A 17,167-nucleotide genomic window follows, 5' to 3' on the forward strand; every position below is an offset into this window, starting at 1 on the left:
TTGTAATAAATAGTAATCATTCGACCAATTCTAATTATTGGATTATGTTTAAGTTGCTAAAGCTCACTCAGTTACATCCGAGACCAAGGACCACAAAATGTCTTTCTATTTTTACCTACTAGTGTAGGCTTTCGGTGGATCATCAAAATTCGAGAAGATTGTCAAGTAAGAAACCAGACATGTATAATTGGTGAAGAAGGAAGTTATAAACAAGACAAATTCAGATGCAGAGGAATGAATTCTCAAGGTCCTTTTCGTGGGCACTAAATATAATAAAGCACAGAACAAAACACTCTCCAAAAAGTGTTTGACTTTTTCGTGGGTTCTACCGCTGGTTCGAAAGTAAACAATGAGCAACGATGCATAGTAAACCACTATTTTCATGGCCAAAGAAGGAAACTAAGGAATAGTCACTTTTCACCTTACGGTTATATCCGACAACAAGATATAACACGAGAAGAAGAAATTTTTTATTTCTATAATTTTTTTTTTTCACATGCATCATCTTTCCCAGAAAATTATGTTTGAGATACAGTCAAACCAAACATGAATATCTCTTTAAGTAGTAATTTAAACCTTAATTTGTTACATTATCAGAGACTAGTTCAGCCAAGCCCCCATTGATTTCTATTACAATTTATATATAAAAAAATTTACAATCAAGAAAGAAAAAAGTGAAAAAAGTACTGTAAAATATTAATACTTCCAAATATAGAATATTAAATCTTTGTACTACTGTAGGTAAAATGTGTCTATACATAATTCATTTTGTCAAACTAATATACCATTCATGATGATCATGTATTGCCCTTTATATTGTATTCTTCTTTAAGACTTTTTTTGTTCAACTATATCCATTTATGAAACCTTATCGACAATTTTTCAGCATAAGTGTACAAGCCTGCTATTTTATATCACCATTTTTACTGATTACACCACCTTTTTTTCTTGTTGTTTCAAAATTTAATTTGTATTACTCAAATGAGTTTAATTATGGGAGTGAGTCATAATATACTTGCAGTTTCAGAATACTTCAATGTTTAATTTTTTTTTTTAAAAATTTAATTTCAAAATGTAAATACTCTTCTGAAATTCAATTCTATAAGAGTGTTTTATACATTTCAGAACTAAAAAATTAGAAGGAAGATTAAATCACTTTCAAAATTAAAATTTTTAAAATAATTTAATAAAAGCAATTTAATTTAAGATAATAATTAAAAAATAAAGAATGGTGCCATTGGAAAAAGGGGAACGCAGAAAACAACCACCTACTATGTTAACAATTTCGGGCTTCGAATTTTGCCAGGAATAGCCAGTCCAGCCCATAATCAGATTTGTCTTCTGAACATGCTTTCCAAGGCCGAAAAGTATATCAAGGCCCAAGAATATAAAGACAATTGATTTGTAGTTTGTTTTTTTTTTTATGCGAATTGATTGGTATTTGAATCTGATTAGTTCGTCAATATTAATAAAGAAAAAGCTTTTTATTTTTGGTGCAAGGTAAAAAAAAAAAAAAGTCAGTAATTAAAAAGTACCTTCAGTTATTGCTTCCATTTTTCTTTTTCCTTGCAGCTCTTTTTTAGGCTTTTATCTTTGACTATTTAACTTTTCCTCAAACTTGTAGTCCATATCTTCAAGTACAAAATCTCAATCTTTTATTTTTCTTTCTTTTGACAGAAATCTCAATCTTTAGTACTGCCGCTTTGTATTAAACATGGTGAAATTAATTCACCAAAAAAAGGGTGAAATAAGTTAATATAATATTTATGATTTTATTATTTATTCAATATATAAACATTTGCCTTGTATCAGTTTAATTATTTTTATAATAAAATGATAGATAATTTAATCAAAATTTAAAAGACGCAATTAAGATTAATTAAGTTTTGGTATGTAATATTACATAAATTGCTTTTCATTACAATCCGAAATAACCACCCGATGCAAAACTCTGCTCGTTTGCATTTCAAATCCAAATCACCTTCGACCAATTTTTGCAGTTGCCACGCACTCAATATATGGCAGCGTGAGCTCGGCCTAACAATTCGTTTCTATTTAAGTTTTTTTTTTTGAAGGATTTTTTCTTCTTTTTCTTTTAGTTTCAGTTTTTCTTTTTCATATTATATATTTTATTACTAATATTGTATTATATTTTAAAATATTACAAACAAACAGTATTATTAGAAGAATGATATGGTAAACTGACTTGACCTGAATGAAGGAAACCATGGCCAATAAAAAGCAAAATGCATTCATTCATGTTCGACATCTAAACCCTGTATTTAGCTGGGCACATCACTGTCAGCATTATTAAAATTAAACACAGTTGTTCCCTCTCGAAAAACTCCTTCGAATGACGGCGTTATCGATTGACTTTGGATAGGAGTTTCACTGTTTCAGTTTAGAATGCTCATGACACACAAGCAGTACAAGACACTTGGAAATGAACCCCAGCAATTTCTTCTACAAATCCATAAACTAGGTCAAGAAATTAAAAATTTTGGCATATAAATGGGATATAAAACGTAAACAAATATAGTACAGTATATAGTATTAGAAATTAATAAATAAATAAATGAATGAATAGCAAAAAGAAAATTTTGGTGAGCGAGTGAGGTACCCGTTTGTTGGTGGTGTGGAGGAGTTCGGGAGGGATCTTATAGAGATCTTCGTCAACAGGTTTGGGAGTTCGTGGAACGGTGTCGTGTTGTTGTACCTGCACCTGCACATGCTTGCTTATTCTATTTGGCTTCCTCTGCTGTTCCCTTACGTCGTACACTTTTCCTTTGTTAGCATTACCATTAACATGTCGGCACCTCCTCTCCTTGTTCCTCGTTTCCTACACTCACAATCACAAAAACAACGTGGGAATTGAAACAAATTGCATATGTTCTTGCATCATGAACCATGACCATTGCAAATTGAAACCATTTTTTAAAAAGTTAATCTTAAATGCCCTCGTATGATCATCATGCATGAAATTAAGAGAACCTGTTTGATATGATTTCGGAGATGACGAGGTTTGTTATGAAGACGGGACTGTGTGGCACACTCGAAATAACGAGTGATTGGAAACTCATTGGTGAAATCCCAGTTCCCAAACGCTGGAATGTGTTCGTCTCCCTTCCATTCCTACATCATAAAAAACCAATCATTAGTTAATAACTATATATGAATATAATTCCCTGCTGCACCATAAGTGACTAAAAAGGAACCCCAACTAAAGAAGCTTACATCCATTTTGTTCAGCTGTGAAATCGAAGCCACAAACAAAATTGGGAGCAAAAAGGTTAGAGAAAGTGGGGAAGGGGTTTAGAGCCTGAAAAGTGAAAAGACAAGGAGAGGGAGTGGAATGGTAAAAGCCTTTTTACACGGTTGAATTATGATTATGCAGAGAATGAACGGTGGCAGAAGCAGGTAGTGCAGTGCAGGGTGCCACTAATAAAGGGCCTGCCCAGGCCACTGCCGTCACAGACCATTTTTTTTTTTTACCATGAATCAGTTTCTACACAGACATTTTAATATTTTGTAGTGTAAGGAAAAGGGAGTAATAATAAGTTAAAATAAAGGGTGAAATGAAGATGGTTGTTGTTTGTTACTTACTTGATTACTTTTTCTTTTGCGAAGTGTGGTGCGGTGGTTGATGTTGAATGAAGCGGCCAATTGAATGAGGGAGCAGCAAAGTACAGGTATGGGATAGGGACCCTCCATGTCCGTGCCCTTATGGCTAGAACTGGGGCATTTAGTAACCGAGCAATTGTTGCAGAAAAGTGGGTGTGTGTTACTGTGGAGAAGTATGACCAATCTGAAAAAGCTTGGAATTTGAATGTTTATGGCTGCTGCCAAACTGTCACTGTTGACTCTGTCTTCTGCTCTCACTTATTGCACTTCAAAATGCCTGTGCCATTTGCCCATCTCTGTGTCTATGTGCCAAACTCAGCCACAGTCAATATATATATATATATATATATATAAAAGTTTGGCTAACTTTTTCAATGGGCCCTGGAGAACACTGAATGGATTTCATTCGGGGAATGCCGGATCTCATCCTTTAATTCAGATTCGTCAAGTCAATTAGCCAGCCCTTGTATTGTACCTTTCATTTCTTGGAACAAATAAGGGTTTGTTTGTTTGTTTGTTTTCTGTAGAAAAAATTACAAGGATTTACTTGTTTTAAAATTGAATTCAAATTGATTAAAAAATTACAATAAAAGTTGTATTGAAAAGATTATTACACAATCTTAGTATTATATATAATTTTCAATATATTTTTAACAATTCTTGTTGACAAGATTTGCTACAAGAAGAATTTATTCCAATGTCTTAGCATGCAGACACTAACTAAAACAGATAGATTAGTGTGCAATATTTTAGGAAATTCAGTTAAAGTGGTATAAATCATTCAAACGTCCAGTATTAAGTAAATCATTCAAACGTCTAGTTTGTTCACAATGTAAAAAAAAATACAGAAAAAAAAAAAACCAATACTATCAACCAAAACTTGCTAAACTACACATCCACAAATAGACAGACAACTCTTATTAAACACAACGCTTAACAAAATCACTTTACCCAATCACCATGGTTGGAGGTGTTCTTATTCAATGAAAAGAAAGAGAGAAAAAAGTTGTGCACAATGAAGTAAAAGGTACTAGATTAATTGATTATTGTATTGTTTTAAGTAAAGACTACAAAGCACGTTTCTTTTACTTAAATTCTAGAAAAATTGATATACAGTTAAATAAAATAAATATTGAAATTTTGAAAATAATGTTGGAAAAAATTAATTCAAACTAATTATTAGTAAAAAAACAAAATTTGAGATATAATTTTAAATATGACTTTTACATCTATAATACTTTTGGAATATCATAATAATAATAACTAATAAGCTACATGTGCCCGTTTATCTATTTACTGTGATAGATTATAATAGGAATGTAAGTATCGAAAAAAAATGCAATAGGAATGTAATATAGGATCATGGGGAGTGGGGGACCCTTTCACTCCAAAACAAAAACCAACTTTGACAACGTGGTGGTATACATAATGCGAAAATAACTCTCATTTCCACATTATGCCATAATCTCTTCGTTTTGCTTCAATAATACACTGCATTATTAAAAAGCAGATGAATTCTGACCAAGTGATCACCGTCACCTAAAGATGCGTGACTTTTGTAAGCATTACGTGTGATGCCCCAAATCATATATATTTTTTAGAAATGCTCTCTCACACGTACATGCACTCTTTTAAACACTTGTAATTAATTTCAAAATCCTAAAAAAAAAAATAAAAGAAATGAAGATAATACTCAAAGAATTCGTCTTACGACAATACTTACGGATTTGATACACCATGCATGGCATTGGACTGAAAATAACAATACTCGATACTTATTCTCGTTCTAGCTTCTTTTTTGGCTAACGTTCATTTTTTAATAAAAAAAGCTTATTATTAAAGCATTCATGATATATATATATATATATATATATATATATATATATATATATATATATATATATATAAATTATTGTCAGAGCCTCAGGTTTTTTTTTCTTTAAGCAGACTCAGATTAAATAACTATATGTATGGCTATATATTACAATTTTTAATTAAATATCTGCTTTATATTTAACGTTTTTCTTTTGTCTTTGATCAGATTTTTCCACGTACATAACTTTGAGGCTAATATTTCGATAGGGAGTAATGATTAACTAAAATCTCAAAAATGCTTTTATTATTTAAATTCCTGACGTTATGAAAAATAAACAAAGTTCATTTAAAATAATTAGATTCATTTTTAGGAGATATAAAATTGATTAGATGATTAAAAAGAAAGAAAGAAAGAATCATGAATTTAATCACTTCTCTAATAAAAAATTAATAAATTAACAAATTGACAATTAACTTGTATAAGAAAAAATTAGATTAACTTTTAAGTAATGACTAGGTTTCAAACTTAAAAGCCAGTTTCGGTCTTCTAGATCCTCCATAGTCACCTCAGCGACCGAAAGGCAAAGAGTTAAAGTATTTGACAATATTTAAGTCCATGGGTCATCATAAAAAAAATAACCTCATCGATAATTTGGAGTTGAGGCGCATGGCCTTTGAGCAGAAAAAAGCTTTTTACTGATTTTTCTTTTACCACGTTGTATAGCCATAAAGAATTTATTAATGTTGTGAATCACTTGTCTTTATTTGAAAATTTAATTCATTATTTTTAACAAAATCTTCTTTTCTAATCATGTTTTTCTATTTATAAAATTTGAACTCAAAATCTTCCTCAAATCTAGTTTCATTTACTCAAAGTAATCAAAATTATGTTTTCAACAATTTATCTTTCATTTACAATTAGTTATAACATTAGTTATAACAAGCATTGATAAATGATAGTAATTAACAATTAGAGTTTGCAGTTTTGATATACACTTCCAACAATAGCAACAATTCCTCGAAGAAAATTCACGATGAGCTTCACTCTAGTTGTTGAACAAAAGGTAGAGAAAGAATAAATATACACGAGGCCTACTAGACAAAACAGATAAATATTAAGGACGCTTGATATTAAAGTAATAGTTTTTAAAAGAATCCCACATATTGTGTGGCAAAAATACAAAGCAACATGTCAAAGAATGAGCATGCATGCATGTTCATCATCATCATCACAAGTGGCACAATTAAGCAGAGGTTGATAAGTTTAGTTATCGCGAATAAACACTTGATCCTCCACTGCTGCTTGTTTGGTCAAAAGGGTGACCACTATCCTCATCAGACCCAATGCTGGTTGCACGGTCTAAAATATTCATGCTCTCATCCTCTGTCCTTCTGCTGCCATAGGGGTCCGAGCGATAACTTCCTTGTGATAGCCTCATGCTGCTACGCTCTGACCGAACCCCTTCATCCTCTGATCCCACACTGCTGCTACGACAACTTGAGGAAATGCTTCCATCCTCAGATGCAACGTTGCTCTTGTGGCTCAAAACTCTGCTAGAAGGTTTTCTGATGGAAGATTTTCTGCTGCTCTTCTGGCTTAAGTCTTTGGTGCTAGAAGACTTTCTGCTGCTCTTATGCTGGCTTAGGTCTTCCACGGAAGATTTTCTGCTGCTCTTCTGGCTTAAGTCTTTGGTGCTAGAAGACTTTCTGCTGCTCTTATGCTGGCTTAGGTCTTCCACGGAGGATTTTTTGCTGCTCTTCTGCTGGCTTAAATCTTCCACAGAAGATTTTCTGCTGCTCTTCTGGCTTAAATCACCGCGAGATTTCCTACTGCTCTTGCTGCTGATGGAAGAAACGCTAACCCCATCTCCTGATTCTGAACTGTGTTTTCCTTTACTTGATCTGGTGCTGCTTTTGCGGCTTGCTTTAGAGGAAACCACTGGTGGAAGATGGCTGCTATCACAATAATCATGTTGACTTTTATCCAACGACGATCTGCGGCTTCCCTTTCTAGATATTGCGTCGCTTCCGCTCTCACTTTCGCCCTCGCTATCGCTTTCCCTTTCGCTTTCAGCAACATCACTCTTTTTGGGGACAGGAGCATGAGCAGGTGGAGGAGGAGGCGCGGAAAGGAAACCTAGAGCAGTTACAACGTCACTGATCAAAGGACGAGCTTCTGCTTCCTCCTGTAAGCACATGGATGCTATTGCAACAACTTGATTCAGATCTTTTTCTGGGAAGTTCTTATTAAGAAGTGGATCTGCCATTTCAGGATATCTCTTGGGGTCCCTGAACAAGGGTGTTGCCTGCACAGTCTCAAAAGCAAATTTAGATGGACATTAATTGATACATTATACATCAAAAACACATGCTCGTGGATCAAGGAAGCTATTGGACATTGGATGACAGAACTTGGATACAATTTCATGGGATATTGTTTGTAATGTTCTCATGTCAAAATTGAAGTTGCACCTCAATAATCCGCATAATAAAGATTTGATTAAAGAATTTATGTATATTACCAAAGTAAAACTCCAATTCTCATTTTTTTTAAAACTGTACAGACGACACCTAAAAAATTGTAAATAAGTTTTGTCCTATAAATTGTAAGGTCCAAATGTGTTTTATTTTTGTTTTAATTTCCGGTCAAAAGATTCAAAATTAATTTTAGTCTTCATACTTTTTTTTATGTGTAAGAATAAAAAATGTTATTAGAGTTTATAATATATTCAATCAACTGAATTAATTCTTCTTAGTCTTTATAATTTATATGAAATCATGATTTGGGTCCTTTTATTTTGAATAATTAGTGAATGTCTTCTTTGTGAAACGTAGGATAAGAGGGGCAACATTGAGCAATTATAAAAATTAAGATAACTAAAGTCATCCTTTTAAAAGTAACAATTAATACCTATTTTAACTGAAAATTGAGAATTTAAGACACAGTTTTCCCCTTAACTATAACTAATATCATGCATCATTCTCATAAACAACTTCCAAATTAAAGAGATTGTTAATAGTATTTTACCCATGAAACAAGATTCTGCTCTTCGTTTGGCTTTGAGGTGTCAATGGCTCTTCGTCCAGTTATGAGCTCTAGCAAGACAACTCCGAAACTGTATACATCTGATTTCAAGGTGAGTTGACCAGCTTTTACATACTCGGGAGCACAGTGACCATAGGTACCCATAAGTCTTGGAGGTCCATTGTTCATCTTGTCTCCACCAGAAAGCTTGGCCATGCCAACATCACATAGTTTTGCAAGCAGATCACTGTCCACCAAGATGCTCGACGCTTTCAAGTCCCGGTATATAACCGGGGGCTTCGAAGTCTCATGCAAGTACTCTAGTCCTTTAGAAGCAGCCGCTACTATTTTCATTCTTTCAAACCAATTTAATGGGCTCTCATCCGCTTTTTTCTCTGCCACAAAATTCCTATTTTTTAGCTACATATTAACCTAAACTAATAAAGAACAAGGTAGAATTGTATGATATTATGTATATCTATATCAAAATTTGATGAAATATTATGTATAAGGGAGGGAAGGTAATAATGAAAAGAGGAAGGTTAACAAAATTCTCTCGACCAAAACTTATTGCATCTCAATCTTTAAGTCACACGTAATTATATTTTTATTTTAATAATATGGAGGAGTGTGAGATTATATATCATCTTGGGTCATGTAATAATTTTTTTAATATATTTTTTTATTATTAATAAATTTGTTGTATAAATTATAAAATTGAGTGATTATTGTTAAATAACGGAGTAACACGTGATGTCTATAAGATTTTGTAATTTTTTAAATAAATAAAAGTAAATAATGAGGTTAAAAAGTCAGAATTTTAAGATTTCTCTTACCAAAAAGACGGTTTTCTAGAGTACGCGAAGCAAATAACTCGTAGACCAAAAGACGTTGATCTCCATCAGCACAATAACCAATGAGATTGACCAGATTTTCATGGTGCAAGAGACTTAGCTCCGCAACCTCAGCCAGAAATTCCTTACTGCTTTGGATCCCATTTCGGTCGAGTTGCTTCACGGCCACAAGCTGGAGGGATCCAAACAAAACTTAACAAATTGAGTGAAAAACAAAAACAAAAGAAATAGATTATTTTTTCAACTACTTTCTTTTTCTAAAGTTAAAATTATTTTTAAAAAATAAATAAACTAAAAGCCTTATGACCTGGCCGGTGGAAGGAATTATCCCTTTGTAGATTCTGCCGAAACCTCCTTCATCAATGAGGCATTCCTGACGGAAATTCTTTGTTGCTGTTGCTAGCTCACGGAAACTGAAAGCCTGTGCCTGAATATTGCCAGGGTCAGCTTGGTTTTGCTCTTCAGCTTTTTGTTTCTTCATATCTGCATTCCAATGGACCCACGTACCGCAATGTTTTAAGCCATGCAAACAAATACTCATCAATAAATTAAAATTGCTATGATATATATATATATATATATATATATATATATATATATATATATATATATATATATATATATATATGTTAAGCTTCCATTTTATCTCTATTTATCAATCAACCAATTTTTACTATGAATTATATATATATAGGTCGTGAGTTTAAAATAAAATGAAAATGTTGCAAAACCAACTAACTGATTAAAAAAAAAAAAAAAAAAAAGCACACATAATTACCTGGATTTTTTCCTGTAACAAGTTCTGGGGGTGGAGACCCATGCTCCCTCTTGCTATTGCTTTTTTTAGGGCCACAACAAGGGAAGCAGTTCATGCTTCTAGCCTCTTACGATGTATGCGTATATCAAATAAACAACCTCCAAGAACTTGTGGTTGAAGAAATTTGTAAATGATATTTATGAATTCTTCGTTCTAAAAAGTATTTCCATCCAGAAACAACGCAAAAAAAATATCTTTCATAATCTATATGGTTAAATTAATTAGTAAGAATAAGAATTAGCAAAATTAAAGGACGAGGGTCCCTCAAATGACGTTGAAGGACCCCCTCGGAAGGGAAGCAGAGCCTACAAGAACGGCAAAGAGATTAACAGAAAAAGATGAAAAGAAGAGGAAGCCATGCTAGCTTGGAGACATGCAAAAAACGACGAGGTTAATTTCCTCATATGCCTCGGAGAGAAAAAGGGGGGGATTTGACGGGACTTGATCATGAGGTGTCGTTTTAGATGGATTCCAAAAATTGTGGAATTAAAATTCCAGTTTATGGGTTAAAATCAGTTAAATTAAAATGTGATTATATCTTCCTGGCCATACATCGATGGCATCCAACCATTTCCTTTGTTTTCATTTGGTTAATTAAGGTCATATTTTGACTTGCAACATTTTAATTACATGACCACAGCACACATTTTGGTTAATGTGAGACTATACTTTTACAGATTTATTTAAATATATATATATATATTATTTTTATCTCCTTTGCTTTATTTGTATTTAGTAAACTAAAGAAGAAAAAACACAGCAAAGATATAGAAATAAAAAAAGTACAGAAAATTATCTTCGCTTTTATTCAGTAAAAAAAAATTCTCTTCGCTTATTTGGATGAGTGGAAATAAATAAATAAATTATATAAAAAACATTTTTATATTAATTAAAAGAATTTATTATAATAAATTTTTTATTAACATAAACTATTTATTATTATTATTATCAAAAAAATATGTTAAAAAATCACTTAATTTTTTTAAAAATTAAAACAAAAATATTTCAACCGTGAGTTTTTTTTTAAAATAATAATAATAAATTTACACATAAAATAAAGTTAAAGCACATTAATTTTCAACAAGGAGCTAATGTTAATAACTTATATCATATGTCCCTATTTTCTTTTATCTTAGTTCCATTTAAACAAACAAGGTGCTAATGTTGATATTATTGATAGAGATTTTCATCTCAAAATATTTGAAAAAATTATTTTTTATAATAATTTATGTATTTTGTTTTAGAAGTAATAAATGACCATCTTATAAATAAAAAAATATTTTATTAATGATAGGCAATAATAGAAAATTAAATTAAATACATAATATGATATATTTGTTTAAACTAACCTTTTTAAAACTAGATTATCGATAAACTATATTTAGAGTGATATTTTTATGGGGATTTTCGTGCTATTACAAGTATTTTCTTAACATAACTCAAATTGGATATTAGTTTTTATCTTGCAAAAGTATAATTGTTCAATCAACTGGAAAAGTTGAATAAATGTACAATTTCATGAACATTTAATTCTATTTTTACTTGATAAACGGTTCTGGTCAACCATAAAGATCATGGTCAATCATGAGAGTCCTCCTTATTTTACAACATCTTAAGACTTTCCAAAACAGATATAGTGGATATCACCATGATTTTAATTAGCTTAATTAAGAAAATTATCTTTAGGCATCTAATTAAAGTAATTATCTTTGGAGATCTTATCAGAATATTTATCTATAATGCACCTAATTAAAATAATAATCTTTGGAGATCATATTAGAATACTTATCTATAGTGTGTCTAATTAAAGTAATTATCTTTAAATATCATATTAAAATGTTTATGTATAGTAGTCTAATTAAAGTAATTATATATCTTTAGGGGTCTATTAATAAGAAGTTGGAATTTGTGTTAAGCATGACCATAGTAAAAAAAAAAATCAAAAACAATCTTCTTTTCTTTTCTTTTTCTACCTCTTATTCCACCTCCATCTTAGGGAGATTATTTTCTATTTTCCTTGATTTTCTTTTAGTTTCACGCTAGGTTGTCGTTCCTTGGTTTTTTTAAGTCTCATGTTAGGTTGTTTTTTTCTTGATTTCTTTAGTTTCATGTTAGGTTGTCTTTCGCTTTCAGTATTTCATTTTTAGTTTTAGTTTTTATTTCCAATTTTAGGTTGTCTTTTATTTTGTTTCATGCATTGAGGACAATGCATGTATAGAGTGTGGGAAAGGGTATCATCGTTCCTTGATAATCTCCAAATATGCTTAAAACCAACACATTATGACATTTTTTATACATAGAGCCTTGTTTCAACTCAAAGTTAAGATTAAATAAGGAATTACACTTACATGCATTAGGATGTTAATTAGTTAGAATTTCTTGATGTTTTTATGGAGTTTTGCTAGTAATTAGTCAACAATTACAAGTGGGCATATGCTTGCTTAAGCGTGACTTGCTATGTGCTTAAGTGAGTTAAGACAAAGAGATTTTGAGGAGCCAGTAACATGCTTTGCTCAAGCGAGTCTTTTTGGTTGTTTGAGCAAGATAAATTAAGAGCTAAAATGATGCATAATGGCTAGCTTCAGTGAGCTCAGACAAAGAGCCCAATTAATATCATTGAAGGCCTTTGCTTAAGCCCACATTAGGAAGCTTAAATGGGGATGACCAACCCAGGAAACAAATGAAGGTCTCGCTTAAGCAAGCCAATTTAGGCGTTTAAGCATCACTTAAGCAAGTGAAGACAGTGGGCAACCAAGATTGAAAGAAGGAGCCCCACTTAAGTAAGGGTGTCACGACAAGTCCAAGCCCATGTCAATGTATAAAAACCTATTACTACTACTACTACTATGCATATGAAAAGAGATTCCAGCACGAATTGGAGCGGTTGTTCCGTGAGAAAGTAGGTTATTCTTAGGCTTTTAGCTTGTTATTCTTATGCTTTGTATGAATTATGTCGCAACTAGGGGTGAAAATGAGCCAAGCCAGGCCAAGCTTTACTAGGCTTGAGCTTGGCTTGAGTTGAATACGTAAGGCTTGAGCTCATTACCTGTCATAGGCTTTTTTTAACGGCTCGGCTCGGCTTACATAAAAGCCTGGCTTGGCCCACGAGCCTATTTAAAAGCTTGCTTAAAGACATCTTTGATTAATTAATTATTTTAAAACCTAGTGAAATACTAGCTAAAAAAAGAAACTTATAAAATTTCGTATAAGTAATGTACAAATCCAAAAATAATTGATAAACAAAATCATATTGAATTTAAGTCGTTAAAGCACAAAGTATATAAAAAGAAAATAAAAAGAGCATAATATTAAAAAATGTATGGATTAGGTCCTCAGCCCCAAAGCTTACAAATCTATTTTAAGTCCAAGCTCATAAACGAAATAAAATAAAATTTGGACAAAATAAGATAAGATTGGATGAAATAAAATCTGGACGAAATAAAAGCTAAATGGAATAAAATCTGGATAAGATAGGATTTGATAAAATAAAGTTATTATTATTATTATTATTATTATTATTATTATTGTTAGTTAAACAGGCTGACTTGTCAAGCTTAACAAGTTTTTTTTTTTATAGTTTGGGTTTGACCTTTTTATCTAAAAAAGCTTTTTAAAAAGCTTGAACTTGACCTTTATAGTAAACAAGTCGAGCCGAGCCTTACATAGGCCGAGCCAAAGGTCCTTGACAAGTTGTTCGGCTCATTTCCACCCCTAGTCGCTTGCAACGTGGGTCATGACGGGATGACAATAAAAAAATATAGAGAAATGTCTTCCAAAAAGGGAAAATTGGACGAGTCGCTATCAACGTTTATTTAAGAAAAATGTTGAGAAAACAAAAAATAATAAGGAATGATCTACGGTTTGAGAAAAAAGATTCGAGAGTCGTTTACGTGCGAGGAAGGTGATAGTACTCCACATGCTCGTCATGAAGACCACAACCTTTAATCGAGTGTGCTATAAATAAAGTGATTTTTCAAATATTTATTTTCCCTTGAGAACATGAGTTATGTTTGTTATATTTTTTGTTTATTTAGAAAAAAGAAAGTGCAATTTTATTTTTTAGGAAAAAAAGAATTTTATGTTTTTTAAGTCGACTAGAGGTTTGCCGTTGCACCTATCTTTCTTCAGATGTAATGAAAAAATTAGACTTATATAGTTTTTTGGATAAAAAATAACTTGTATGTTGGGTTAATTTTATTTTTTTAAAAAATTTGTTTTAATTGTATGACAAAAAATCGTTAAAGCGTTAAATCTTAAAACAAAGTTAAATTTTAAGAAAATGACGGAAGGAATAGCTTAAAACAATAGACCTTGAAGTGATTTTAAGTAATGTTGAATCTTTTGATGTCAAATCATGATTGACAATTAAAATATCTAAAGATCAATTTTTGATTCAATAAAAAATTCTGATATTGAGGCAAGTACTTTCACTTCTAGATTTATCTATCACTCACATTCATTTTCTTTCAAGATCTCAGTTTCTAGGACCTTTCATAGATGAACTTTCTAGACTGATAATCTATTTCAACTAGAGTTTTCTCTAGCATAGTTTTTTTCTTCTTGAAAATTTCTATTATGATAATTCTAGGAATTTGCAGAATATTCAACAGTAATAATAAGTCAACGAAGCGTGTGCGAAGCGAAGAGGGTCCCTTACCGACTAAAGGGTACTGATGTTACATTACTTACTATCCGGATGGTTGCAAGCTTCCAAGCAATTTCGTAATTGACCAAGACAACTTGACGCTGCTGAGAAATAATTAATAAGACAGTTAATACACGCAAACTATGTTAGAATTGGTTGAGCTATAAATAATTCGTTCTTCATATTCGTAGTTGATAGTATCTCCATCCAACAGAAATCAAGTGATGAAGTCCCAAGACTTGCCGGAAGGATGCGTCGCACACATATTGTCGTACATTTGTACTCCTGAAGACATAGTCAGGCTCTCCCTCGTTTCCAAGGCCTTTTATTCTGCAGCTGATTACGACACTGTGTGGGATCGTTTTATACCCTCTGATTTCTCCTCTACCATTTCTCCACTTTCTTCCTCTAACTCTAAGAAGGATCTCTATTTCACTCTCTCCGACCGTCCCACCATCATCGACCAGGGTAGAAAGGTACGTACATTATTTCTCCTTGCATGTAGTGATGTTTTTTATGGAATACCTGAAATGAAATGTGTTGTGTACGTTGCGTCACTCAAATTCCTGCAGAGCTTTCAATTGGAAAAGCGAACTGCGAAGAAGTGCTACATGCTTTCCGCTAGGGATATTTCTATTACATGGGGTGAGAATTTTATCCAAAGTTTAAATACTTTTTACATATTCTCATACAATTTTTATTTTGTATAAAAAGTTTAATGTTGTATTGTAGATCTTTTCACACAGATTTTGCAGATAGTTTTGTAACCATTGACAAAAGAGTAAAAGCCGTAAAAAAAACTTGAGGATAATTAATAAAGAAAGATTAATATTTAAATAATAACATTCAATACTTAAAATTACTCATAAAAAATAATCTTAAAATTATTATATTTAATTCTAATTTATTTTGATTCTTCCTATTTTTGTTCTTCAAGCTCCAACGCAGGGAGAGGCTTCTCAATATTGGGAGTGGAAAAGCCTGCCAGAGTCAAGGTAAACTTTTATTTCACTCTCCCTTTTTTTTTTATCGATGAATTGATTTTTTCAAAATGTTTTGCTTGTCTTTAATTTGTGCCACAAATAATCAAATAAGCTATTTTTGAGTTGTCTTACTGTACAAGTAGGTTCCAAGAAGTTGCGAGGCTTTACGCTGTGTGCTGGTTTAACATCACTGGGCAGATAAAGACCCGCGTCTTGTCCCCAAATACTCAGTACGCAGCTTTTCTTGTGTTCCAGATGATCGATGCCAGTGGATTTCACCACCATCCTGCGATGTTATCAGTAAGTAATGTTGGAGGCAGTAGAACTTCCAAATATGTTTGTTTGGATCCCAACTTAGAAGATAATGATCTTGATGACAGATTTCGGGGTCTGCAACGTCCTAATGTGAGAAAAGATAAGTGGTTAGAGATTGAGATGGGAGAGTTCTTCAACTCAGGCTTGGAAGAAGATGAAATCTATATGAATGTCAGGGAAACTAGTGATATGTGGAAGCACGGTTTCATTCTTGAAGGAATAGAAGTTAGGCCTAAACATGTTTGATCCGTCAAATGATTGTACTTAGGCCTAACCTGAATGGATGGTGGTGTTTGCTACAGTGGAGGGAGACCCGGAATAATACAGACTTGTTATCTGTATAAATTCTTTTTCTGATTTAGCTTTTTTGAGATAAAAAATCAACTTATTGTTTATTATTTCCTTATTGAATGTGTGTTTTGATTAGTTTTTGTGTCTATATTTTTAGAGTTTTTTTTATAAAAAAAATCATTTCTTGAAAAACTAAATTCATCATGTGCTAGAAGTATAATTCAATCTCATGAAAAAAATACAAGGCTATTATTCCTTTGTTGCACATTTTGAATAATGTTCACCAATCACTATTATAAAAAAGCTTTTCTACAAGTCTCCATCAATATTGGTTTAACAAAAATCGTCATCAAAATTAACGGGTTGATATCTTTGAAATTGAATTTAAGTTGTTGACATTGATTATTAAAAAATTGCCGTAGAAAGAACTTTTCAACATTGATTTTTTGTATGATCGTTGTTGAAATGAGATGATCAAATCAATTTATTGAAAATCATCAATGGACTTAATTTAATCATATGTTAACATGCAGTTTCATTTAAAAATTTCAACTAATCTAATCCAATATTGTAAAATATTATTTAATCAATTTGAAAATTAAAAACTTATTCTTTTTAAACTTATCTAATAAAATCATATTTAAATATATTGAGTGTCAAAATATAAGTTGAACAATCTATATAACATAGGTTATCTTTAGAATGAAAAAATAAAAAAAATAAGTTAAAAAACTAATTATATTGAATTCTTTATTTAAATTTAAAATAATTTAATTTTCGGATAAAAAATAATTTAGTTTT

The 17,167-nt window shown here is 31.7% G+C and overlaps 3 protein-coding genes across 4 annotated transcripts; 1 reads left to right on the forward strand and 2 right to left on the reverse strand.

Annotated features, from left to right (window-relative positions):
* Positions 1 to 2,228: 2,228 nt before the first annotated feature.
* LOC100805002 (uncharacterized) lies at positions 2,229 to 3,906 on the reverse strand. 2 transcript variants are annotated; one of them, XM_003535338.5, is made up of 4 exons: positions 3,604 to 3,906; positions 2,992 to 3,132; positions 2,621 to 2,839; positions 2,229 to 2,463 (listed from the first exon to the last, which is right to left on the reverse strand). In XM_003535338.5, exons 1-4 carry the CDS (start codon positions 3,709 to 3,711, stop codon positions 2,389 to 2,391), a joined length of 543 nt encoding a protein of 180 aa, XP_003535386.1. In that variant the 5' UTR covers positions 3,712 to 3,906; the 3' UTR covers positions 2,229 to 2,388. The 2 variants fall into 2 exon arrangements, with proteins under 2 accessions (XP_003535386.1, XP_006589219.1); XM_006589156.4 differs by lacking the exon at positions 3,604 to 3,906 and adding an exon at positions 3,235 to 3,516.
* A 2,623-nt stretch (positions 3,907 to 6,529) lies between these two features.
* Positions 6,530 to 10,711, reverse strand: LOC100805544 (probable serine/threonine-protein kinase PBL24). Its single transcript, XM_003535339.4, has 5 exons — positions 10,094 to 10,711; positions 9,623 to 9,798; positions 9,298 to 9,487; positions 8,465 to 8,856; positions 6,530 to 7,742 (listed from the first exon to the last, which is right to left on the reverse strand). Exons 1-5 carry the CDS (start codon positions 10,185 to 10,187, stop codon positions 6,705 to 6,707), a joined length of 1,890 nt encoding a protein of 629 aa, XP_003535387.1. The 5' UTR covers positions 10,188 to 10,711; the 3' UTR covers positions 6,530 to 6,704.
* Positions 10,712 to 14,925: 4,214 nt separating this feature from the next.
* On the forward strand, positions 14,926 to 16,481 carry LOC100799869 (putative F-box protein PP2-B12). The gene is made up of 4 exons (XM_003536106.5): positions 14,926 to 15,253; positions 15,350 to 15,422; positions 15,715 to 15,772; positions 15,904 to 16,481. The coding sequence occupies exons 1-4, from the start codon at positions 15,002 to 15,004 to the stop codon at positions 16,319 to 16,321; spliced, it is 801 nt and encodes a 266-aa protein (XP_003536154.1). The 5' UTR covers positions 14,926 to 15,001; the 3' UTR covers positions 16,322 to 16,481.
* The last annotated feature ends 686 nt before the right edge of the window (positions 16,482 to 17,167 follow it).

This window comes from Glycine max, chromosome 10 (genome assembly GCF_000004515.6).
Source record: "Glycine max cultivar Williams 82 chromosome 10, Glycine_max_v4.0, whole genome shotgun sequence".
Taxonomy (NCBI): domain Eukaryota; kingdom Viridiplantae; phylum Streptophyta; class Magnoliopsida; order Fabales; family Fabaceae; genus Glycine; species Glycine max.